This window comes from Monomorium pharaonis, chromosome 7, assembly GCF_013373865.1.
Source record: "Monomorium pharaonis isolate MP-MQ-018 chromosome 7, ASM1337386v2, whole genome shotgun sequence".
Taxonomy (NCBI): domain Eukaryota; kingdom Metazoa; phylum Arthropoda; class Insecta; order Hymenoptera; family Formicidae; genus Monomorium; species Monomorium pharaonis.
Genome location: NC_050473.1, coordinates 6,536,394 through 6,561,394, shown reverse-complemented (window position 1 = coordinate 6,561,394; position 25,001 = coordinate 6,536,394). Strand labels below are relative to the sequence as shown.

General features: G+C 37.6%; 1 protein-coding gene and 1 long non-coding RNA gene across 3 annotated transcripts in view; one reads left to right on the top strand and one right to left on the bottom strand.

Annotated features, from left to right (window-relative positions):
* Window positions 1-25,001, bottom strand: part of LOC105839020 (solute carrier family 12 member 4) — a 98,262-nt gene that overhangs the window by 62,316 nt on the left and 10,945 nt on the right. Inside the window, exons 1-2 of one of the 2 annotated variants that reach the window (XM_012685007.3) lie at window positions 6,873-8,473; window positions 1,216-1,726 (exon numbers count right to left, since the gene is read on the bottom strand). The exons of the other annotated variant lie outside the window; for it this stretch is intronic. Of the exons in view, the coding sequence (XP_012540461.1) occupies window positions 1,216-1,273 (58 nt within the window). The 5' untranslated portion in view covers window positions 1,274-1,726; window positions 6,873-8,473. Of the gene's footprint in view, window positions 1-1,215; window positions 1,727-6,872; window positions 8,474-25,001 lie in introns of those variants that run through there. 2 annotated transcript variants of the gene reach the window in all.
* Window positions 2,140-13,220, top strand: LOC105839021. Its single transcript, XR_003625266.2, has 2 exons — window positions 2,140-6,080; window positions 6,855-13,220. It is a non-coding gene; the product is annotated as an uncharacterized LOC105839021 (long non-coding RNA).

Here is a 25,001-nt window from a genome sequence, read left to right as displayed (position 1 = left end):
ATTTTTAATTCTCTTAGTATTGTGTTTTTCTCATTAAACGGAAAATTATTATAAAATTTAATAGCATTTATATCTCCAAAGCTTTATTTAAAAAATATATTTTACATATTAATTTGAATTAAAAGAAATTATTGTTATCATTATAATTAAGGTTTTGTTACTATTGATTCGTAACTTGGTTTCATTTTTTAAAATCATAGTGATTAGTGCGATTTACTGATTAAAACAAAAATATCTTTTGTAAAAATAAACTTACTGTATCGTTCGAAAGTTTTAACATGCTTGAGATTTTCTTGCATCCTACGGAAAGTTACATATATCTCGGTGGAAAAGAATCATAGGGAAGTTTTCAAAAATGTTTTTAAAATGGAAAGAAAGATTGTATAAATCTTTTAGTTTCGTCTGTATGCATTTTGTTTTCACATCGCATAAAATTGAAAATTCATATTTCTTTTCATATTTGTTTTTCATTTTGAAGCGTTACCTATCTTAACAAAACATTATCAAATAAAAAATAATTTTAAAAAATATTTTAAAGTAGGCTCTCTAAATAAGCTTTAAAATACTTTTTTAAACAAAAAGCTAATAGAATCATCTCTCAATATCGAACTGTATAAAAACTCTTATAAAATGTTTTTTAACTTTAAAACTAAACAGCTTACAGAAAGAAGAAAAAACGCTTGTTATAATATGCTTAATTCGCGTAAACCTTTACAAATTTTTTTTTCCAAACATTTAATATTTAATTTTTCGTTAAATATGAAAAACTTTCAAGCTTGCTAAAACTTTTAAGCGATAATGATACACACACACACACACACACACACACACACACATGTATTAATTATTTTTATAGTTCTTACCAGTTTATTCCAGTCCAGTTCCAGAATAAAGTCCGGAACAGTAAAAAATGTAATTTATTATAATTTTTTGCATGCACTTGGACTTTTCCAGCCAATCCTAAATTATTAAAGCTAATAAATTATACAACGATACACGGACGTGTCCTTCAATCCTGCGTAAATATTTATTAGTTTACCCATCGATTATTGCTTATTTATAATAAATTTATGTTCAAACTTTCGACGTGATCCGCATAAGCTTCGGGCGGAATTACTTTCGTCGTGTAAATCGTTTCTACCATTAGCCATCCCCTTCCTAGAGGGTTAACGATTCTACCAGATAAAAGGAAGAAACGAGCTCAGAGCTACTTGCCTTCGACGATCTGCTCCTTCGTCGCCAGGATCAGAGGAATTGCGCCGGAAGCACTCATGATGTCTGCCGTAGCTTAGGTAGAGATTGTACCTTCACACGCGTACACACGCACAACGAGGGAGCGACAGTATTATAGCAATGACATCCACAATCTCCTCGGTCTCGGCGGTGGGCGGCGGGATCGATTTATTGAATGACAGTTTCTATTTTTGTGCCCCGGCGCGGATTTCGCGGGCGAAAAAGGAAGGGAAAAAAAGTCGGGGGAATCTCGGGCCGAGGAATAAGAGACCCGCTCTTTTTCCCCGTCGGGGAAACTGAGCCGGTGAGCTCTCAGCAGCGGATCCTGCGGTTTCAGCGGTCCGCGAAAAATCGCTTAGACCGGATTGAACGCACGGCTAATTCTGGAAGCATTTAAGACCGCACGATCGAACGATCCGGTTAGAAAGTGCCCGTCGACAGCCAGACAGACCCGACAAGTCCAGAGATGCTACAATGAATCTCCGCAGAAAATCTGGGGAACACCAATTTGTAACGTTACACTTGAATATTTTAAGGAAAGGAGAAGAAAGTTGCTAAATGCGTACCACTGAAACTACCATATATATATACCACTGAAATTACTTTTTTAAATTATATTTCCAATTTGATATTGATTCATATGCAAATCAATATTGGAAACAATTTGTAACTTGATATCTTAGATACCTATTAGCATGTTTAACTTTTCTCATCAGTAACAAGTTAAATTATTATAAGTCTCTTTCTAATGTGCCGCGAAAATTGCCTAAATCGTACATGTACCACCTTGAAAGTATTACGGATTAAAATAATTAAAAATATAATCCATCGTCAGCTAATACTTTCAAATATTTAATAATTAATAAGTAACAGTAATAAAAAGATAAAAGCGTCAGAATAAAACTAACTTAAATTTATTTTTAATATATGATTTTATTTGTTTATATTATATATAATTATTAGTTTGTTACGATTATAACTCATCAGTCTTACATTAATATTGTTTATTGTCACAAGATTTGTGATAATACGATTTAAGAAACTTGATATATTTTATGGAAACATCAATTTAATCTTCATAATAATTGCAAATACAATACACAAAGAATGTAAAATATTCTGTAATATACCTTTTTCTTTATAAAAACATAACAATTCGGTATAAAATTTAATGAATACGTTATTATCAGTTACAAATTGATCAACAATTAATATTCTATCTAATTAATATGATCAATATTCTACTTGTTAGTATTGTTAGTATAACAAAATATAATTTATTCAATTTTTGTCTATTACTTATTTCTCATTTATTTCGAATTTTTGTAATTAAATGTTACTTGTATTAAGTAAAAATATAAAATATTAATAAAGTACGATTTAAGTGACCGGTATGCATTCAGCAACTTTCCCTTGCTTATTTGTAATTTTTTTTGCAACTTGTTTACAACTCCTCTCTTCTGCTAATATAATCAAAGTTTATCATAAAATTTTACTATAACAACACTTCACAATTTATCTGAATAATATTTATACGTCCGCGTTTAATTACAAGTATAATGCCATAATTAAAATGTGCAATTATAAACTTATCAATACTCGATTATCATATTTTTATGCTGCCTAAATATGCAAATTAAAAGGACCAAATTAATTACTCGAACAATCACATTTGCGTGTAATCGAAAATATATTGGAAGATCACGGACGTAGTCCCTCCTTTTCTTATCGAATATCGCCTGAAAATGTAAATAAGATTTCGATCGATCGGCTACTAAATTGGCTTTCGATTCGCTAATGCTTCACGGACACGACCAAGCGCTCATGACCCGACGGGATTCCGTTTTTCTCAACGTTAATAAATACACCGCAGTGCTTGAAAAATACGATCAAAGCGACAATTAATAGGGAAAAATATAGAATCTCAATCGTGGAGGGAAGAGGGGGATAAAAACAGTTAACAGAAAGGAAGACTAGAAAAATAAATAAATCGCGGAAATAAACGAGAGCAACCCGACTAAAATGCACTGAGGAAAACTAAACAAAATTAACCGCTTAAAATAAACGAGATGCACGTGTGTCGCGCTTACGGTCCGCCCATTCATTCGTTCAATTTTTATCTTTTACCGTTTTATCTGCTTGATTAGAAGAGCGTGATGCCGGTTCACGTTGCACTCGTTACGGTGCGACATTACGGAGAGGGGAAGAGAGAGAGAGAGAGAGAGAGAGAGAGGAGAGAAACACAGAAGAAAAAAAAAAGAGTTAACGCACGCGGCCGCGCTATTTCTATTACACGTCAGCGGTCGATAAAACGAACGTAACGCTCATCCAGCATGTATCACGCCACATCGTCGATGTATAAGCCTGTTACATAGGCAGACGCGTACGTGTACGCACAACAAGTGTTCGCCGTGGCGCGCCGCGTAGTCGTGACTTGGAAGTACAACAAGAAAGCCGTCCAATTTAATTAGCGGCGATAGCCGGCTCGCGAGATATACGCTGCCGAGTGTGCCGCCTGTCATTAGACGTTAAACTTCATTCGCCGAATGCTCTCACGTGTCCCCTAATTCCCGTCCATTAATATTCCCCGCTTCTTTCCGCGCGGACGGCAATAAAATTTTCTTCGAGACCTTAATCGAGGCGCGCGCCGTCTCGTCACGTTCCCGCAATCTACTCGGATTAATTAATCTGTATACGCGACGGCACGTTGCGGCACGCAAGAGATTTACGATGCGGCGCGCATAATCGCACGTTACGAAATTGCATTACGGGATACAAATCGCACGCACGCGCGCGCACGCGCACGCACGATATAAATCGCGGATAATCGCGTAGATGAAGTCAATGCTGGACGGTTCCGCCGATCGTTACACGTCACGTTCATTTACGCGGAGCATCGATCCCGCATGTGATTGCGCATTAAGATTGCGTATAAACGATCTTTTACATATGTGCCTTCTATATTTCTCCCTCTTTTCTCTCTTTCTCTGTCTCTTCCTCTCGATTTCCGAACGAGGTCGAAGGGAAAAACGTTGCACGACGAACAAATCGAAAAAGTCTTGTGGCTGATACTGAAAATTGACAGCGGCACCTCCCTCCCGGATGATAAATGGCGGATAAAACGATTCGCGAGTTCGGAAAGACCGAAAGCAGGACCGTTTTGCCGTCACTGTGTGAATTATGATCCCCGAGGAAATGTGTCTCGTCGTTGTTTGCAGAAAATTTTACACGGTCCCATTAACATAACGTAATAATAAACGTTTCGCGAGACACGCACGCGACTTGATATCGTAACAGAAACGACCGATGCTGATCCCAAGCAGAACAAAAAGTCATCAGGACGTTAAAATGACTCCAAAGTGATAATTAAAAGTTATTTTTCGAGCACCTCGATCCAATCGATTCGTTTCGACGTCATTTCAACGTCATCGTGACCTGTTGTGCTCCGATTGGGATTAGAGCAGTAAGAAAAAATTATAATAATAGCAAAAAGAAAAAAAAACTGTGCAACAAGATAATATCCTTGGCGGTAATGCCGGAAAGTACGAACGCGGTGACAATCGAGGGCAACGCTCCAAAACAAAGAAACGGAGGCACGCCGGCGGAATTCGTGGAAAATTAATAAATTAACACATTTCGCACATGCAACAAGTCGCCCCAGTACGTCGCGTTGTGCTACATTCGTTACGAGCGTTTAGCATTTGTGAAGGTGTGAATCGTTGGTACAAACGAACGATTCTTGATTAATTAACACAAAACGTGAGCTATTGCGCATTCCTTCTATTTTCGTATGGGTATAATCGATCTCTCTTTCAGTGTCGCTCGTCGTACTCTCTACTACTGGAGATTCAAATAACTCTATAGATTATATTTTCGTTTAAACTGTTTTTCTTTCCTGCCGCGGCACGCGCATTGTTTCTATTTAAAAATTTAATTTTTAATTTATCTTCTCCCCAAATAGAAATATCCCCCAGTCTTAGAGTATCAATTGTTTATCAGTCCCATATCATGAAAACTTTACGACTGTTCCATCTAACTTAGATGCTCTCGTTATTACTTATGACTACAAAGTTCATATACAACGTTCATTTTTTATCATTATCGTATTTTGTCAAGATAATCAGCTTAAAAATTTTTATACTAGTATCATTTGAGACGCGTACAAAGCTAATTGTTTTTATTTATTAATACCGCGTTACATCTCTCTCTCTCTCTCTCTCTCTCTTGCGACGTATATTTCATTCGCGACAGCATAAAATAAGATTAGCGTAATCCGCGTTATATTTTGCCAGATTATTTTATCCATTTTTATCGTGACATTAATTGCAAATGTTCCTTTTTATCCTGTCTCCTAAAATTATCTCCACTGTCTCGCACTTTTAAACATTTTACGTTTATCCAATGATTAGTTGATACCTTAAATAATGTTCCTTTGAAAATATAAAAAAAAATTAAGGAACTTTTTTGCATTCCCTAAAAAACTGTCGCCCCAGCATTTTAGATCGTCTTCCTGCCACGAACGAACGATCTAGCTCGTAAAGAAGTTCCCGGGCTCATCTGGCGATACTCGAGACAACTTCCAAAACTGCTCTTCAGGATCTACAGTGGATCGTCCATCGAGGATCCTGGAAAGACGGCCTAGTTACACCCGGATAGGCTCGGAATGGGAATGGATCGATGAAGCCGTTGCCTTTTCTGCTATCGACGTCACGTGATCTTCCAAGAATTCGGTTTGACAATCTACTTGGACCGCATTTCAATTTAGGCAATTGATCTTTCAAAAATACTCAAGAATGGACGAAACTTACAAGACTTTTGTCGCGTGATTTTCTCGGTAATAGTTAAGGGTATGTAACTTAGATTTCCAGGATAACTGTTTACAGAAAAAAAAATACAAAAGTAACAAAGTTCATGCTATATATTATATTTCTGTCATATCGTTCAAGAAATTTCACTACCATGTTCGCGTAGAAAAATTGTCCTGTCTTATCTAAAATCACTCTATCAGATTTTGATGTAAAAGCGATATTATAATACACTCGATATTAAAATCTATCGTGAGAACGTGTCGATAATCCTGATGAGAAAGAAAATTGTCGCAAAAAGGCATTAATTTAGAATTCGTCTATTTAACATAATTATCACTCTGCGAGAGCCATTAACAATAATGTAAAAATCGATTGATATATAACGTAGGACGTTACATGTGTGAGTGCCCTTTTACGAACAAATATACACTGAAAGTGCAAAATGATAACCAAAATATTTTATATATTTTATATTTTTGTATTTCTTTTACTTAAAAATTTTCCTATGCTTGTTCATTATTTATTTTTGTATCTTTAAAATATTATTAATACTTTTTGTACTTTCTAACGTAACGTAAACGCGTTAATAGAGAGTTTATTAATTGTATCTCTTCTATATTATCGTACATAGAGATATAAAAAAAAAGAAACTAAAAAAAAAATATTTTTTTCAGTCCGTAAAAAGTTCTCCCCGAGAAGACTTACATCATTTTGCATTCCAGTTTACATTCTTTCCTCCCAAGACGTTCGACTCGCTCGAGGCATTCCTTCGTTCAGCGATGTGTTTCTGAACTTGTTTTTTTTTTTTCAAAGAATAAAATCAAGGATCACCTGAGTGTCATACGGGTATCATCAGGAGAGAAACCGGGATTATTATCGCCCTGGAACTATTTTGAGTTCGCGATCAACTCGAACGAACGGATGAACGAGCAAACGCACCCTCTCTTCTTTTCTCACCGTCGCCGACGTCGACGCTTTACACTCTACACGACGATCTATGCCCGGCCACAACCAACTAGATCACTTGCAATCGATCTGGAATGTCGCCTTCGGGCGGGACACTGAGAGACCGTTCCGGGTGACCCGGCGAGAAAGACGGAAATAGAAAGAGAGAAAGAGAGAGAGAGAGAGAGATAGGGGGGACGGAGGGTGACAGAGAGTGTACACAACTGAGAGAAACGGAGGAGGTGCCACTCTCTCTCTCTCACAAGGATCGAGTCGCGCGGCGTCGTCAACGACAATGAGGATCAGGATAAACTGTCGGAGCGACGACGACGGGAGACGACGCGACGGCCAGGATCGACACACGCACAAGTAGTTTTTCGCGTTCCGCGTCGAGTGTCGGGGGTTGGCCTCTGCCCCACTCACCTGGTAGCCGCGTAGGGTGCGCACCTACTACTACCCGACCGAAGAGGTAGGCTACCACCCGCTTGCGACCGACTCAACCGCTCACCACCTAACCACCACCCACTCCGCCACCCCACTGCTCGGCTCGCTAACGGCGAGTTAGGAGTTCTCTCTCTCTCCCTCTCTCTCTCTCTCTCTCTCTCTCTCTCTCTCTCTCTCTCTCTCTGTCCGTGGATGTACGGATGTTATGTACACATGCCTGTATGTATGTCTCTGTGGGCATATTGACTACCTACGCGTACGTGCCAGATGTGGCCTGCGGGTTGTTAACGCGTTCCGCTGCCATTTGGCAAGGCGAACCGTCGTGTCGCCGAATCTGATCTGGATGGCTCACCTGTTAACCACCGGAGGCCACGTTTCCAGCGATACCGAAGGAAAAATGGTTTCAACGAGGTGGTAGCAGTTCATCAGCCGGCGGAGAAAAGAAGCACGTAGATAGTAATTATCTCTTCGTTCACGTCTGTTACATGGGGATATGTATATGAGATATATGGGATCGTCTCTCCCATTGTGAGATATTCATTTATCAGCGGGGTTTTTTTCTGCACGGAGACTTTCTGCAACACACTTTTTTTCGAAAACTAAAATTAAAAGTTTGTTCTCCACAAAAAGCCAAATTTCGATTTACGATTTTATTCATCATTTTACAAATTTTAAAAAGTTCGTATTAAAATAATGAGATATACGTATTCTCTCGGTAAAGTTCTTAATAAAGAAACTATTGATAGAAAGTATGCTTTTGACATTTTCTTTTCATTTTACACACAGAAAGAACGATTTCCTAAAAATTAGTTAGATACAGATCTGAAAATAACTTCAGAGTTTCCTGCAAAGACAAATCTAGCAAAAAAAATCTAGGTTAATGCTCAATCAATCTCTATCACATCGGGAACAATTTGTTCCGGCAAATATCAAACAGGAAATATAAATATAGACAATAAATATAACATTTCCGCAAGAATCAACCAAGCCCAGAGGCTTCCATTTTTTTAATGGATTATCAAAATATTAGTCAAGCTTTGTTTTGTTAAATATCCGAAGAAAAATCACATTTGTATAAAGAAAAATTTGTAGAATTTGTAAATAAAAAGTGAACAAATTATTATGCTTTATACTTTAAATAATATTTCCTTTTTCACCTTTACCATTAATCTTGTAAAAAAGACAAAATGTAAAATATAAAATCAGAAATTTATACAATAAATTAGAAAAATGCAAAATTCCAGTTAGAACCAAACAAATCCACAGTTTCTTATTGTTTCCTTTAAGTAAATCCTCGAAATATTAATCAAGGCCTACAACTTTGTTTTTTTTACACCTATTACATGTCTGAAAAAAAAAACTAAATTTACACAGCAAACAGTTTAAAAAATAAGAAGCCTCTATTTCCTAAAAATTTAACGCTTGTTTCATTTTTGCAGGAAATTGTTGGATCATCAAGATAATTATATAGGACACTCAAATTGCTAGAATGTCAAAATGCTTTTCGCAGCATTGTACGTCACGATTGAGCGTTCTATTACGATTATTTTCATGATCTAACAAAATTATTTCGAAATCAACTGTATCTCTCTGTTTCTGCAGCTAAATTTTTAGGTACTTCAGTACGCGAACCACGCTCGGCAAAGGAGGGGACATTTCGAGACAAAACCGCGATGAAATTAATAGAGCATCGGCACGATTCGCCCCGAAAAGGATGTCCGCACGTGGAATTCAATATCTCGACGCGAGCGCGCGGCATTCCCGCCGAAGGGGAATATATGTCGGTCCCGGCATGTGACATATGTAGGTACTCATGCGTATAGCGCACAGGCCACGAGTCCCTAGAACTTTTAATTTAACGGGGGTAAGAGGGGAAAGGGGACTTTTCGCGATACCGCGTATCCGTACCCCGTTGCTGATTGCAGCCCCTCGGTTTCCTTTCACTTAACGACGTGCTGTATCCTGGGCGAAGATTGCGACCTGCACTCGCCGCCATTAATGGACCGCCCCGCCGCGCCGCGCCGCGCCGTACCGGACTCGCGCTCCCGTCTGATCGCAATCACACCTATTCCACTTCGTAATCGAACTTCGTGCGCCAGACGGCCCGTTTGACAAGCACGAACAACAACCGAAGTGTTTTCTCTTTTGAAACAGATATTGCCAAGAGTAATATTCACAGTTTCCAATTTAGAATCGATACGGTCTTACTTCTGCGCCTGTTTATCGTTTCGCGACAGGCACAGTTAAATTGATATTCAGCATTTCAATTTCAATCTTTTTTATGAGAAAAAAGAACACGATTGGGAAAATTGCTTTTAAAGAGTAACTCATTAGCGACTCGTTACTAGTTACGTTTGGGAAAAAAATAGGTCATTAGCGTTACTCAGAAAGTTAACAGAGTAATTACAATTTTCTTTACTTTTTCATTAAATTTTAAATTATTTTTTTATGCGACATCCAATTGTCTATGTCGCGGATTGATATGCTTAACACGAAAATGACCACAGAAAATGACTATAGTCCCGTTTTGGTATTTTCGTTGAATTGTGTCATATTTGTTACCATTACAAAGAAAAATGTGACTGCGTTGCCATTTCCATTGTCATTAAATTTAAAAAATATGACGTTGTCAATTTGTTGCTGCGACAAAGTAACGGGAAAAGAGTAATTGCAATAATAATGACGTCCTAAATAACGCGTTACTTTCCAACTCTGAAAAGGATCAATTTAATCCTGTACACGTGCAAGAAATGTCAATTTCTACAATTGATGCGACAACTGTACAAACGTCAGAAATATTTATCAGCGCAGGAAACAACAGCGACATTTCGATCCAATTTGATTATAAATTGATAAAGCGCAGGAGAGTAACGACTGTTATAAATTAATATCGGCAGTCCGATAATTTGTACCGCGCGATCCTCGTCAAGCTTCCAATAATTTCGTACGCTCGTTCAATTTGTATCTATTCTTCGTTACCGCATTGATAGAGTGGATAATTATACGCGGCCGATACCTCAAAATTAATGACGAGATGGGATTAATATAAAACCATTCTCGCGATTTCCAACCCGTCCGTTTACATCAGTCCCTCATTTTCGTCCGCCCGGAACTTCCACCCGCGAAATAATCTTTTATGCAACGAAATGCAAATTTGCATATCACGTTCACATATATCAAGTAACGATAGGAAAGGTCGTTCAAATTATGTTCGGATTTAACGAACATCTGGTTAATTAATATTGGGAGATATCGATAATTAACATTAGGAAATTAATTTTGGCGATTAATATTATTTGCAGAGGACGCTGGGCAAATTTTGCCGAGTGCGCCGATCTTTGCTAATGCGAAGCTAATTTAATCTCGCGAAACGTTTCGTCACGTCGGCAAACGGCACGGCTTAAAAGGGAATATAATTTTTCGACTTCCAAAGAACTCCGGGGGAACCAGCTGGAGCTACGTGGCGTCACGCGATCAAGACCAAGGCTTTCGGAAGGCTCTCGACCGCCGTCCGAGGCTCGAATCTCGGCGCTCTCGACCGGGAAAGAAAGGTGTAGGCGGATCGCATGCCAGCCGCCAGTTAACAATCGAGGCCTCTTCGCATTCTACGAATAAGACCCGTGACACACAGTAGACGCGCAGTAAGGTCACAGACAATGAACCTCGTTTTCAGTTCAGGGTCTGACTTGGTCGAAGACGACGACGGTCGTCGCGATGGGCCATTGGCGTCACGTCCTTCGTGACCCCTCGTGATCGGAAGGGAAAGCGGTCGATCGCGGCAAGATCGGATCGTGTGATTATATGCCGTCATTTGCATCCCGCGTTCTATAGGTAGACCGTCCCACGTGTCGGTTTTACTCTGTACAATTCAGTCTCGAGTTTGTGGCGTCCGACGGACAGTAGACACATACAGGGCGATCCGCAAGAAACAAATTGCTTATTCAAAGAATTTCTACACTTTGTGAGAAGAAAATATTGTTGAGAGGACAAAATTTTTCAACTAAATTAAAATGTCAGTTCAAGAATTTATGCAATTAATTTAAATGCACAAATTTCAATTCAAGTGTTTATATAGTTAATTGAAATATATAAATATTGGAATAGACAAAATTTAATTTAGTTGGAAAATTTAGTTAAATTAACATTTTTTTCTCAGTATATTAGAACTAGAAAACTCTTTTTTACTACCCAAACCTGCGTATAATACAAAATTACAGTTAAATAAGCAACGGTTTTCATGGTAAGTAAAAAAATCCAAGATTAAAAATAAAAGATCGCTATTTCTTCATTCAAAAGCAAGAAACAATGTAATCAGAAAGATAAAATTTAAAAAATGTTAATATTAAAAACGTTGTGGATACACCGTTTAAAGTGAGATATACACATGGAACATAGAAGTTAAGTAGAAAATAATAAAGTGCTCATGTGTCTGATTTGACGAAACTACCTCCTTATGGTACAAACAAAAAATAAAAAAAAACTTCATCATTTATATCACCTTATACTATTTCACTTATGCTTTAGACTTTTGATGCGGCTTGTTTTTCTTTTTTATCAATTTATTCCACCCTCTCTGAAATTTAATATTAGAAAATTCTTATATAAAGAGAATTTTTTCTTAGAATTTACTCTTGAAAGCATAGTAGTCGTGGGCCAATATGGTATTTCGAAGAATTTTATTCCAATTTTAGTAGGATTTATAGGAAAATTTTAATAAAAATTTAACCATATTATTTTATTGTGGTAGATATTAATAAATAAAAGCAGGTTACATAAAATTTTTCGAAATACCATGTAAACCCACGGCGAGATTTTAAGGGCAAATTCTAAGAGAAAATTCTCTCTGTGTTTCATAAGAAACTTGGATCTAAATTTGGTCGCAGAGAAAATTTTACAGGATTCAGTTAAGTTCTTTCGACGAAGACGAAAAGAGTTTGGGATCCAAAAACTGCGGCGTTTCTTTTTCAAGCTTGCAAGTTATACACGAGCGTGTAACACCGCTGCGTCTACACAGGTTAGGTAAACGTTATCGTGATAAGAACTTATTTCTCTCACCGTTGGAAAGTAACAAATAATGAATAACAGCAAAGGGAAATCTTTTTTTATCGCAGACTGCAGATAAATCTGATAATAAATTGCACGGGTTCGCGTGACATGTCTCACGGAATTAAATGCCGCCATTGGCATTTGAATATTGCATCGCAGGTCTGCAAGGAATCAAGATCAGTTCACGCCTGCGGATTTCGCTTGATAACGTGACGGAACCTCGTCGCCTTGTCAAGCCTCACGAAGGTCTAGGATAGAAATTGCGTGTCGTGATCCAGTTAACTGGCCGAGGCCTACATTCGCGGGCGCGAAAAATTGCACCCCGCGTACTTGAATAAGGTCGCAGACAATGAACTTCGTGTTCGTTACCTTCGAAATGCAAGAGCGAGGCGAGGAAAGTATACGCGAAGCGCCTACCCGCTGTTCGTGATCGAAAGAGAAACAATAATTGGAAATGTCCTTCTCCCGCGCCTCTCTCGTGCGCGAAACTTCGAACGAGGAAACACGCAAAAGGTGGAAAAATGCCGAACATTGCAAATGTGCCACACCTTGACATTTTCACTTTATTACTTTTACTTTTTCGTTACCCTATCCATCCTAACATCGCTAATGGGTTATCGCCCTAAGTGCTGTTACAAGGGATACGAGTCATCGATAAAGGAGAGATGATCCGTCTCAATTTGTTATTTTCGTGTCGAACGTTCTATGTTCCAGTTTCTGCTTGGCAATAACAAAAAAAAAAAATAATATGCAATATAAAGAAGATTAAAGACCTTGCTGTACGAGATTACGACAGAGATTTACTTAGTAACGTTGACTTGCCAATTTGCAAGAATATCAATATTTCATTTAGTTTGCTTTATAATATAAAATTTTTATATTAGTGTACAAATTATTGACAGAAAATCTATTACGACAGTAACTTAATAGAGAACCAGGAATCGTTGCGACATGGCGTGTCAAATTCTGATTGTAAAACTTCACTATACATATAGGTTACGTAAATAGATCGATTAAAAAGTATCAGTCGAGGCGAAAAATCGGCTTTAAGGGATGCAATCTCTTACACGTAAAACGTTAATTTTTTTCATTAGATCTAAAAATTATTCAAGACATAAAAAAATATTCAATGCAAAAAATGAAATTGTCTCTATTTATATAAATGTCGTAAATAATATTTGACAAAATTATTTTCAAATTTTGAAAAAAATATTATTGACGATTAATAAATAGAGTTAATTTATTATAAAATTTTTGTATACTAAGAAAAAAGTTTTTTAACTAACTACTTAATTAACTAATTTATTTTAACTAAATTTTTTAATTTAATTGAATGTCTTCAGTTTAAAGATTTATGCATTTACAAAAAAACCACAAAATATACAAAATATTTAAATTTTGTATAAGTACTAATACCTTTAAAACAGAACTTTAATTTAAAAAATACACAAATGCTTGAGGAATTTAATTAAACTAATAACTTTTTTCTCAGTAAACATTTTTTGATATTACGAATAGTTCTTTTAAACAGAAAAAAGCTAAAAACAATATTACTTTCAAAAAGTAATTTCATTCCTTAATCTTTTTTCGCTGATCCAAATCATTTTTTAGCCACAATTTTTACTTTTAAAATCAATTTATTTACATAACACACACACATACAAAGTTTCATTGTTGTTTAGTTAGAATATACAATGATTTTTGAATTTCGATCAATTTTAATCTGCAATTATATTTTAGCAAACCTACGATCTCTCTCTTCATTGATAAAATTTCAAGATAATTTTCTTAGTCCTGACAGGTTTAGGATTAGCCTCTACGGTGATGCCGACAGTCTTGATTAATTAGATTAATTCGCGCGATTTCTACTTACAAAAAAAAACGTGATTAAATATGCTTTGCACGTCATAAATAATAACGAACAAAGAGGTTAAAAAAAAAGCTTCTGATAAGCTTCTTTGTATAGGTTTCTTTCACAGAACTTGAAGAGTCGCGGAAAGCAACAAGATAAAACAAAGAGTGAGCAAAGAAAAGGAAACGAGATGCGGGAAAGAAATCATGTATGCGGTACAGCTGCGGTATATTTTCCTTGTGGAAACAAAAGTAAAGAATGAGAAAGTATTTCGTCTTCCGGCAGGATATTAAACGTTGGAAAAGCTCGAGGATCATCTCGCGGCGTACGCACTTGCGTGTATTATCGATAAGCCGCTGTCTTATATAAAGAAAAATATCCTGTAAGATGCAATATATCTACTATTAATTTCGTAGTCGTATATTTTCTCGAAAAATAAAAGATTCTCTTGTCAATACGACTGAAATGACATTTTTCTAAAATCATGTCTTCTTGTTTGACTTCTGCGTCATAATCATAAATTTATCACAGTTATAAATTCAGCAAAGAGAACGGGCTGTCTGACACCGGTATAAAAATATCGAATAATATACATTTTACTTCTCTGACAAAGCATCATAAGATTTTGGACGGACTTGAGATGGTAATTCAAACAAATTTGTGCGATAAAAACATATAAAGTATGCATAGAAAGAATGGTTTATTTTAGATACCGGATATAGATATGGAAATAATCAAAATAATTACGTTAAACGTTTAATGCTGATTACTAGAGTATTAAAACTAGAATATTAAAACTTTCTCCATGCATTGCTTATAATACTTATCATGCATTAACGTCCTTCAATTGTTTGATGATAATACAATATTATTTTCAGATTTTTCAAACAAGTCTTTAGACACTTTATATTGTAATATTACTGTAATTAGGAAATTAAATGTTATTATAATATGCTGTAATAAAATAATAAATAATTAAATAAACTACAGCAAAACATTTTATAAAAACAGTTCACCCAACTTCGTTACAAAGTTTTGTTTAACTAAACAGATGCATTCGGTTTCAATTCTCTAATCTCTCTTTTTCGATGACATCTTTATACTTTAGAAATAAAACGTATTTTTAAGTGGTAAATTGAAATGTGGATTATTTAGTGCTGGGCCTTGTCCGGCTCTGGTACTTTATTACGTCATTTATTGTCATTTTGCACGCAACGTGTTATGAAAATTGTGTGAGAGTTTACGTTACAAGTAATTATAGAATAATTCTATTATCCCTCATTATATAATTATAAAATAATTATAATTTCCCTCGCAGAGAGAACTTTCAATTAGTACACATTAAATCAATGATCGAAATCAATGGTATTATCATCCACGCTGCAATTTTACGCGAATTGGTATTCCTTTAATCGCTCGAGCGATTCGAAAGCGAACGACTGCAATTAATTGCCGAATATACGTGTGTCACATTCAGCGCAGCCGCCGATGCGCGTGCACAATAACGAAACCCTCATCGATCGAGCTAAACCAGCAACAAATTCGCGTTGTTATGGCTTAACGCTAAAACATCGAGGGCTTCATTCAGGGATCTATCGGAATAAGCCTATTAACAAATTAACTGCAATTAATTTCATGAAATGCATTTGATCGCGCGATTTAGAGAGCCGCGCCGAATGACGTTTGAATGACTTTGTGCGTGTCGGAATAATATGTACAATACCTTTCAAAATGTGCCTTTACTGCGGGCAATCAGTTATTTTCGCTTATGAATCTTGAATTACGGAAATATAACGCGCGGAAGTTGTTCTATGTAGATATATATATATATATATATATGTATCAATTAATTATCTTAATTGAACTCTTTCTTGTTTGTCTCTTTAATAGTTTAAAATTGTACTCTTTTTTTTATTCAAGCGTTTATCGTATCACGCGATTTCGCAATACCACATATTATTCAACAGAACTCTTTTTAGTCTCATTAGTTTTTGCAATATTTACAATGTTGGCCAAGGCCATATAATTAATACGATTAATCTTTCATCGCGTCTAATTATGCGATCCTCTTAAAGATTTTTCCTTACAAACATATGTCACGGAGGAAACTAATCGTATCGCGTGTGATCGCGCACAACTTACGCGATAATATATTATTCATCGAGAAATCGTGAATACCGCTGCACCGAACACATGCGTTGGTGCGCGATTCATTTAGAATAAACCTGTAATATCAGCGTAATATTTGGTCCAGGCAGACGTTGCAGCTGCGAGAATCAGTGGATTATGCGCTCAACCTTATGCAGCTATTATTGAGTGCAGCAAATCATTCGTGCCATACGTTCGCAAATGCGTAATTGTAATTAAAACGATAAGTTGTCGGTAATTGCAGTTTTCCTAAACAGTTTATACGACTCGCGTCGCATGGCAACAAATAACAGCTTTTTTTATCCTCGTTCTTTGCATTCTCGTCCATATGTATAGGTATGTTTTTCCGTAGTTTTTTTTCCTTCGCGCATAATTACACGTGGTCGCCAATAGCATGCCCACATATTATTCCTTTTTTTTTTTACAATTGGCGCTAACAAAAGATCCCACGTATTTGTAATAAGTTCTTAAAATTCGAGTGACATATATTTAATGCATAAAGTAATTTATAAAGTTTTAAAATCAAGAGATACCGACGTTGACATATAATTACGCAAAATTGAATACAGTTCAAATTATTACGTTTTACTATTATTTTATTATAATTAATAAATTACATATTTTTCAGTAGTTATTATGATTATTAAAATTTTCAACGAACTGTCAGAAAGAAAATTAACAACATTTCAGCATACCGTATTGCATTTTCTTCCTTTGACAAATTTTATGCCAATGTGACTATCCAATCTTTATGCGGCGATTTTCGTTGGGCTGCTTCAATCGACTTCCGGGTGGGCGCAACACAGAGCCCGGTCCTGACCCGAATCGCCGATTGTTGTTCGGCGCGAGCAATAAATTCGCGAGTGTGTAGAGAGGCGAAACAGGGACTGTCTCCTCGACCTAGTTCGAAGCAGGCGCCGATTACACGCACGGGTTATAAACGTCCGGAGGCGCGCTTTCCGAGCATGTAGGTACTCTCTTTTTTTTTCCTTCCTTTTTACGACACGACGAACGAGGAGACAACACGTAGACTTGTGTCAAATTAGCAACGTTATCGTTTTTTTTTTTTTCCGAAGCTGAATGCTCGGTTTCGCTTAGGTAGGGAGAAACGGTCAGGTGCGCAGTCAAGTGACCTGAGCACGTGAGAGAGCAATTAAACATTTGAAAAAAATATTCAAGTGACCAAAAGATTGCCATTTTTTTAATGCATTATCGCACCTAGAAAATGTTTATCGTTCTACACTCTCTTAAGGTATTAAGTTTTCCATTGTTCAATGTACAGTACTTGTGTAATCATTATAAACAGGAAAATTGAAAACATGATTTGTGTCTAAATATATTTTCAAACAATTAACGCTAGAATATAACTAATCTGATAACTTCCTGTTCCTGTTTTGGTTAACAAAATGTCATTTAAAAATTACTTTTATCAGAATTTTATTATTTGTATTAGATTCAGGTATTTTAAAAATATTATGTATAATACAAGAAAAATTGAAAAAATTGAAATAATCAACAAAGTCGAAATAGCAGTTTTAATGTTAATAGTATTCCAATTATGTTTTGTTTTGTCTCAACTTATCACATTTGTTGTTATGAGACAGTAAATATCCGAATCTGTCCCCTAATTTATGTTTAAAATTGAGATCTGAAATTGAAGTGCATTCCAATCAAAACGTCTGTCTTATTTTTGTTCACCTTTATAAAATTTTAACCGGATCCACAACGGTTTTTCAACGATCCGAATAATTGAAGCCTTTCTTCTCGCTCGCCTCGCGCTTATTGCACGTAAAACTTTAATGCGATTATTGTTAAATGCTGCGGATTACTTACACGCGCATTGTAGATAGCATTACCAGATGTTCCAACTGCGTACCATTCGGCTTCTGATGGTGCGAGAGAAAAAAAAGCAAACGACGTTGTTAATTAATTGCACACGGAGATATATAGGGTTACCTCTAATAAAAGCTACTAATATTCAGCATTAAACCTGAATACTTTGTGACATTAATAAGACAAAAGCTCTTTTCAATTTATTATTATTTATCAATTGTTATTATATATTATTATTCGTTAATAAATTTATAGCAATGCAAATTAATTATTGAAAGCATATTATTTATAACGGCAGCATTCAATAACACACACATTCAAAAGCATTCATACTTTAATTTCTGAATATTTCTTGCATCATAAAACAAAGCTTCAAAGGCATTCATAGTTTTAATTTCTGAATATTTTTCCTATTTCAAAAACAAAGCTTTTCAAATATACTTCATTATTAATCATTGTATATTATTATTGTTAATAATATATGGTATCTTTTTGTATCAATATCCTATAACATGTTACAATGAGTATATATTAAATTTCTGTACTACATCACGCGTTTAGGATATCCAACTTTAATCTTCGTACACGTGTCTTAGAAATCAATGTGCTTCCCATCAATTTTCATGCCGGAAGAGTCACGGTGTGATTAATAAATTCAACGCTTCCCTCGTCAAAGTCTGACGTTACTTCAACCCTAATATAAAATTTCTCTTCAATCCAAGAAGAATAAACTTCATCGTGATGAAAAACAAAATCTTATGTCAAGCTTTTATTTTCAGATAATTCGAAGTTTTAATAAACTAATTCCAATAAAGTATTTATGTGTGAGTTGTGCTACGTAATATTGATTACGAGTTTGGATTATCTTCTTTTTCTTAAACTAATTAAATAAGTTTTATCTTCTTATAGCATTAATTTTTTTATTAGACTTAGATCAATACAACTAATATTTAAGTTAGTACCGTGTGCGTCATTAATTTATAACTTTTTACTTTCGCTAGACATATATATGTTTTTCTATACATCTTCCTATATCTCTTGATAAAAAACTAATACGAGTGTCTGTGAGATATATCTGAGTCGATGACAACTTTCAGCTCGCCTTGACACTTCTGAAGAATACATGGAGCGGATGCAACTTTATTTTGACGTTTTTCTTGTAACTCAGACGTTAAACTCAAATAAAAACGGGCGTGTTGACGTTTACCCGTTTCAAAAATTTCATTCCATAAATTACTTCTATTTATGTTTTATGTTTATTTGTCGAAAAAGAATAAATTTAATTTTTGTAAATTAATTAACTTGTTCTAAAACAATCTTCTATATTACTTTTTATATAAAAGAAATATATATTATTTCAATTGTGTAATTTATTTTAGTTTTACTAAATATATTTGTGTTTTAAAATATATTTGTGTATTTAATACATATATAAGTTTTAATCTTATAATATCACCGTAAGTTTAACGTGCTGTTCGCAGATCGAATTTGATAGTGTGCCTATTTTTTTGTTTCCTATCTAAAAAAAGGCATGTAAAGTCGATTGCTCGCATTTCTCGAAGATCATTGTTGTCGCTTTTCCGCGATGCCAATTGGTTCTCTCGCTGCGCTTACGTCGTGTTGCAAGAGTAGCTGTCATTGCAATTGAATTTTGACAGCTGTCAAATTTGTATAAATATTATCTATACATTTATTGTTGTAATTTATTTTTAAAAGGTAAAAAATAAAAAGTTAAGTAGCGCGCGCGAAGCACGAGTCTGTGGTGTCTAGTGGTACATAAACTTGAAATATTTTTTATATTCTTTGATAATAATGGTATAACTATTTATTTTAAATATTTTTATAAATATTTATCATAATTTTTTTAATACCTGACAAACTCAGACATAAAAATATGTACAAATAATTTAGCTTCCGAAACGGACCAATCTCCAATTTAGTTCAAATTTTGGAAATTTCATTTAATGAAAAAAAACATATGCAAGGATTTTTGGCGACTCAAAAAAAATTTTTTTTAATGTCGGTAAATAAGAAATCCATAATTTGTAGACAAAAATTTAAATGTGTGTATGTGTGTGTGTTTGTGTGTGACCACAGCGAAGCAATGTCTTTGTTTACTTTTCTTATGGGTGTACTTGTAAAATGAGTAAGTGTTAATTCCGTTACCAGACATTGTATTGAAAACCTGCAAACACATGTGAACTTTACTTTGTTTGCAGTGTGCACATGGGTTAGCGACTTGGATGGGGTGCGTGCGTGAGTAAGTGAGTGAGTGAGTGAGTGAATAAAAGTGAGTGAAGAGTAAGTGAGTGAGTGAGTGAGTGAGTAAGCCGGGAGTGAGCCGGGAGTGAGCCGGGAGTGAGCCGGGAGTGAGCGAGGAGTGAGCCGGAAGTGAGCCAAGAGTAAGCCAGGAGTGAGCCGGGAGTAAGCCAGGAGTGAGCCGGGAGCGAGCCGAGAGTGAGCCGGGAGTGAGCCGGGAGTGAGTGGAGAGTGAGTGAGGAGTCAGTGAGGAGTAAGTGAGTGAGTGAGTGAGTGAGTGAGTGAGTGAGTGAGTGAGTGAGTGAGTGAGTGAGGAGTGAGCGAGGAGTGAGCCGGGAGTAAGCCGGGAGTGAGCCGGGAGTGAGCCGGGAGTGAACCGGGAGTAAGCCGGGAGTGAGCCGGGAGTGAGTCAAGAGTGAGCTGGGAGTGAGCCAGGAGTGAGCCGGGAGTGAGCCGGGAGTGAGCCGGGAGTGAGCCGGGAGTGAGCCGGGAGTGAGCCGGGAGTGAGCCGAGAGTGAGCCGGGAGTAAGCGAGGAGTGAGCCAGGAGTGAGCCGGGAGTGAGCCGGGAGTAAGCCGGGAGTGAGCCGGGAGTGAGCCGGGAGTGAACCGGGAGTAAGCCGGGAGTGAGCCGGGAGTGAGTCGAGAGTGAGCCGGGAGTGAGCCAGGAGTGAGCCGGGAGTGAGCCGGGAGTGAGCCGGGAGTGAGCCGAGAGTGAGCCGGGAGTGAGCGAGGAGTGAGCCAGGAGTGAGCCGGGAGTGAGCCGGGAGTAAGCCGGGAGTGAACCGGGAGTAAGCCGGGAGTGAGCCGGGAGTGAGTCGAGAGTGAGCCGGGAGTGAGCCGGGAGTGAGCCGGGAGTGAGCCGGGAGTGAGCCGAGAGTGAGCCGGGAGTAAGCGAGGAGTGAGCCAGGAGTGAGCCGGGAGTGAGCCGGGAGTAAGCCGGGAGTGAGCCAGGAGTAAGCCAGGAGTAAGCCGGGAGTGAGCCGGGAGTAAGCCAGGAGTGAGCCGGGAGTGAGCCGGGAGTGAGCCGGGAGTGAGCCGGGAGTGAGTGGAAAGTGAGTGAAGAGTGAGTGAGGAGTAAGTGAGTGAGTGAGTGAGTGAGTGAGTGAGTGAGTGAGTGAGTGAGGAGTGAGCGAGGAGTGAGCCGGGAGTGAGCCGGGAGTGAGCCGGGAGTGAGCCGGGAGTGAGCCGGGAGTGAACCGGGAGTAAGCCGGGAGTGAGCCGGGAGTGAGTCGAGAGTGAGCCGGGAGTGAGCCAGGAGTGAGCCGGGAGTGAGCCGGAAGTGAGCCGGGAGTGAGCCGGGAGTGAGCCGGGAGTGAACCGGGAGTAAGCCGGGAGTGAGCCGGGAGTGAGTCGAGAGTGAGCCGGGAGTGAGTAAAGAGTGAGTGAAGAGTGAGTGAGGAGTAAGTGAGTGAGTGAGTGAGTGAGTGAGTGAGTGAGTGAGTGAGTGAGTGAGTGAGTGAGTGAGTGAGTGAGTGAGGAGTGAGCGAGGAGTGAGCCGGGAGTGAGCCGGGAGTAAGCCGGGAGTGAACCGGGAGTAAGCCGGGAGTGAGTCGAGAGTGAGCCGGGAGTGAGCCGGGAGTGAGCCGGGAGTGAACCGGGAGTAAGCCGGGAGTGAGCCGGGAGTGAGCCGAGAGTGAGCCGGGAGTGAGCGAGGAGTGAGCCAGGAGTGAGCCGGGAGTGAGCCGGGAGTAAGCCGGGAGTGAACCGGGAGTAAGCCGGGAGTGAGCCGGGAGTGAGTCGAGAGTGAGCCGGGAGTGAGCCAGGAGTGAGCCGGGAGTGAGCCGGGAGTGAGCCGGGAGTGAGCCGAGAGTGAGCCGGGAGTAAGCGAGGAGTGAGCCAGGAGTGAGCCGGAAGTGAGCGAGGAGTGAGCGAGTGAGCGAGCTGGCGAGTGAGCGAGGAGTGAGCGAGGAGTGAGCGCGTGAGCGAGCTGGCGAGTGAGCGAAGAGTGAGCGAGAAGTGAGCGAGGAGTGAGCCAGTGAGTGACTGAGTGTGTGAGTAAGTGAGTGAAAAAGAGTGGAAGGGAGGGAGCAAACGAGCAAACGTAACTAGATAAATATGTAGCTAGGTAGCTAGATAGCAGTAAGTATGCAAGTAGGTATGTATGTTGGTAGGTATGTAGGTATGTATGTATGTATAATTAAACTTTACATTTTTTTATTTAAAATTGCAGAAGACGTTTGATTAATGTAAACGAAAGATAGAGAAAATCAAATTGCAATTATTATTATTTTTAAAGTAAAAAGTCAAATAGCGCGCGCGCAGCGCGCGCTTGTAATGTTCTAGTTATATAAAAAAAAGAGAATATTTTAATATCTTAAATTGTTTTATTCAACAATGATATTATTTAAATAAAGCAATAATACATATAATTCTATCTTTTAGATCTAAATTTGAAATTAAATTATATTTATCTTATCCAAGATACGTTTACATATAATTTATCTTCTAAATAATTTTAAGTTATCTAAGCGTAACACTACGTCTAGATTGTAAGTGTTTAATAAAGAAACATTACTTAATATCAATCAACATCACCGTTTTAGAGACACGTTTAACAAGACACTTAGATTCTCTCTCTCTCTCTCTCTCTCTCTCTCTCTCTCTCTCTCTCTCTCTCTCTGAAACCTCAAAAAAAGTATTAACGGGACGCGTAAAGCAGTCTTAACGTGCTTTACACACGACGGATCGAAGAAGATGAAGTTGAAATTGGATTATTCCGGCATCGGCAGTGCCAATATTTATTTTGCCGCGGACTCAGTAGGCAGAAACGAATTAGAGGATATTGGATGAGCGCAATTATTAAACGATGCTCACACGATAATGCACATGTATAACACAATAAATATTTAGTTTGCGAACCGCGTCGAATTCAATTGTCGAAAATGCTCTCATTAATCGTACGCGATAGCTGTCGCTAATTGAATACAATAAAAATAACTTTTCATTACACGTAACAAGTATTTAAAAAAATGTCTAATTAAAACATGAGAGAAAAAAGAGAGAGAGAGAGAGATTTGAGAGTCATCTTCTTAGTTTACAGTCAAAAGACGAACCGGTGAGGCCGCTTATTGCAATTCAGTCGCAATTTCTCAGTCGCGGTATGAAATCAGAGACGCGATGCAAATTTCATTCGGCGCGACGCTTGATCCGCGAACAAGTTGCATCGCATCGCAATGAAATCGCACGTTTGAAGTTGGTTCCGTGCAGCAACGCTCCTTAATGAACATAAAGTGTCACGTACGGCGCAAACGACGTAGGCAAATAACACGGTTGTCCTTTAATCTCGACAATCAAAGGGGACCGACGAATGATGTCCAGAACGGCTGCATTGCGCGGATGATCTGCACGAGCGCGAAGGAGCCTCCACTCCCGCATCCTCCTTCGTAAATGAAGCGCCTTGTAATCTCGTTCGTATCAAGGCTACGCCGAGAACTCCTCGCCACGCGTCGCGTGTGCGGGAGGAGGATGGTGGAGGCATTGAAATTATTTTTTAAGAAAATATTATTTCTGCGTGTCTACCGTCGAGTGAAAATACTGTTCAAACGAGCGCGCGAGAACGACACAATTTCCCGGGAAATACTACTTTTCGCGTTATTATTTTTAAAAATAATAGGAGCTTATTAAATCCCTTTAAACGCGTCGCATCACACTTCACCATGTGTGTGTGTTTGTGTGTTTCTCAATGTAAGATTATAAGTGTAGCTTCGAACATGATGTTACTTATAGCTTGAAAGATTTTTAAGAAAGTGTGTATTTTATACAATACCAGATAAAGATTATCGAAATTTAAAAACAGGTTTCTGCAGATTTCTTACAATTATTATTATTTTTTAGACAACGACAGAAATTTTGATTATAAATATTTGAATGTTGAAACCGGTGCAAAAAGCAGAATAATGAATAATTTAGCTTACAATGGCTTAGGCAATGTAAATTGACTATATTTCGCTATAAATAACTTTTGAACGATTAAGTCGATTTAAGTGAACTTTTTTTTTAAAAACACATTTATTAGAGTTTTATTAGCACATGTAAGAAATTTGATTTAACTCATAATGCTACTTTCGTCTCACATTTGCAAATCATAAAACGCGATTTCATAAGAATCAAAAAAAGCCAAGAAAAAATTAAATAACTTTTAAACCAATAAAAGAATCGCGCGTAAGAGCAAAGATATATAAGATTTCCTTAATGTAAGCTTTTTTCTGTAAAATTTTTTCATTTTTTAAAACTTTTTGAACGCGTATTGATTTAAAATGATATCTTAATATAGGAAATTTGAAGCAGCAAGGTTAAATATTCGTTCTTCCAAATAACATACAACTGAAGTGCCTTAATGTACATCTGTTTGTTAACAAATATATGTATGTACTTGCAGCCTGTTAATGGTGGCGTAATATAGCCGAGGGATGTGAGTTCTCTCAGAGCGGAC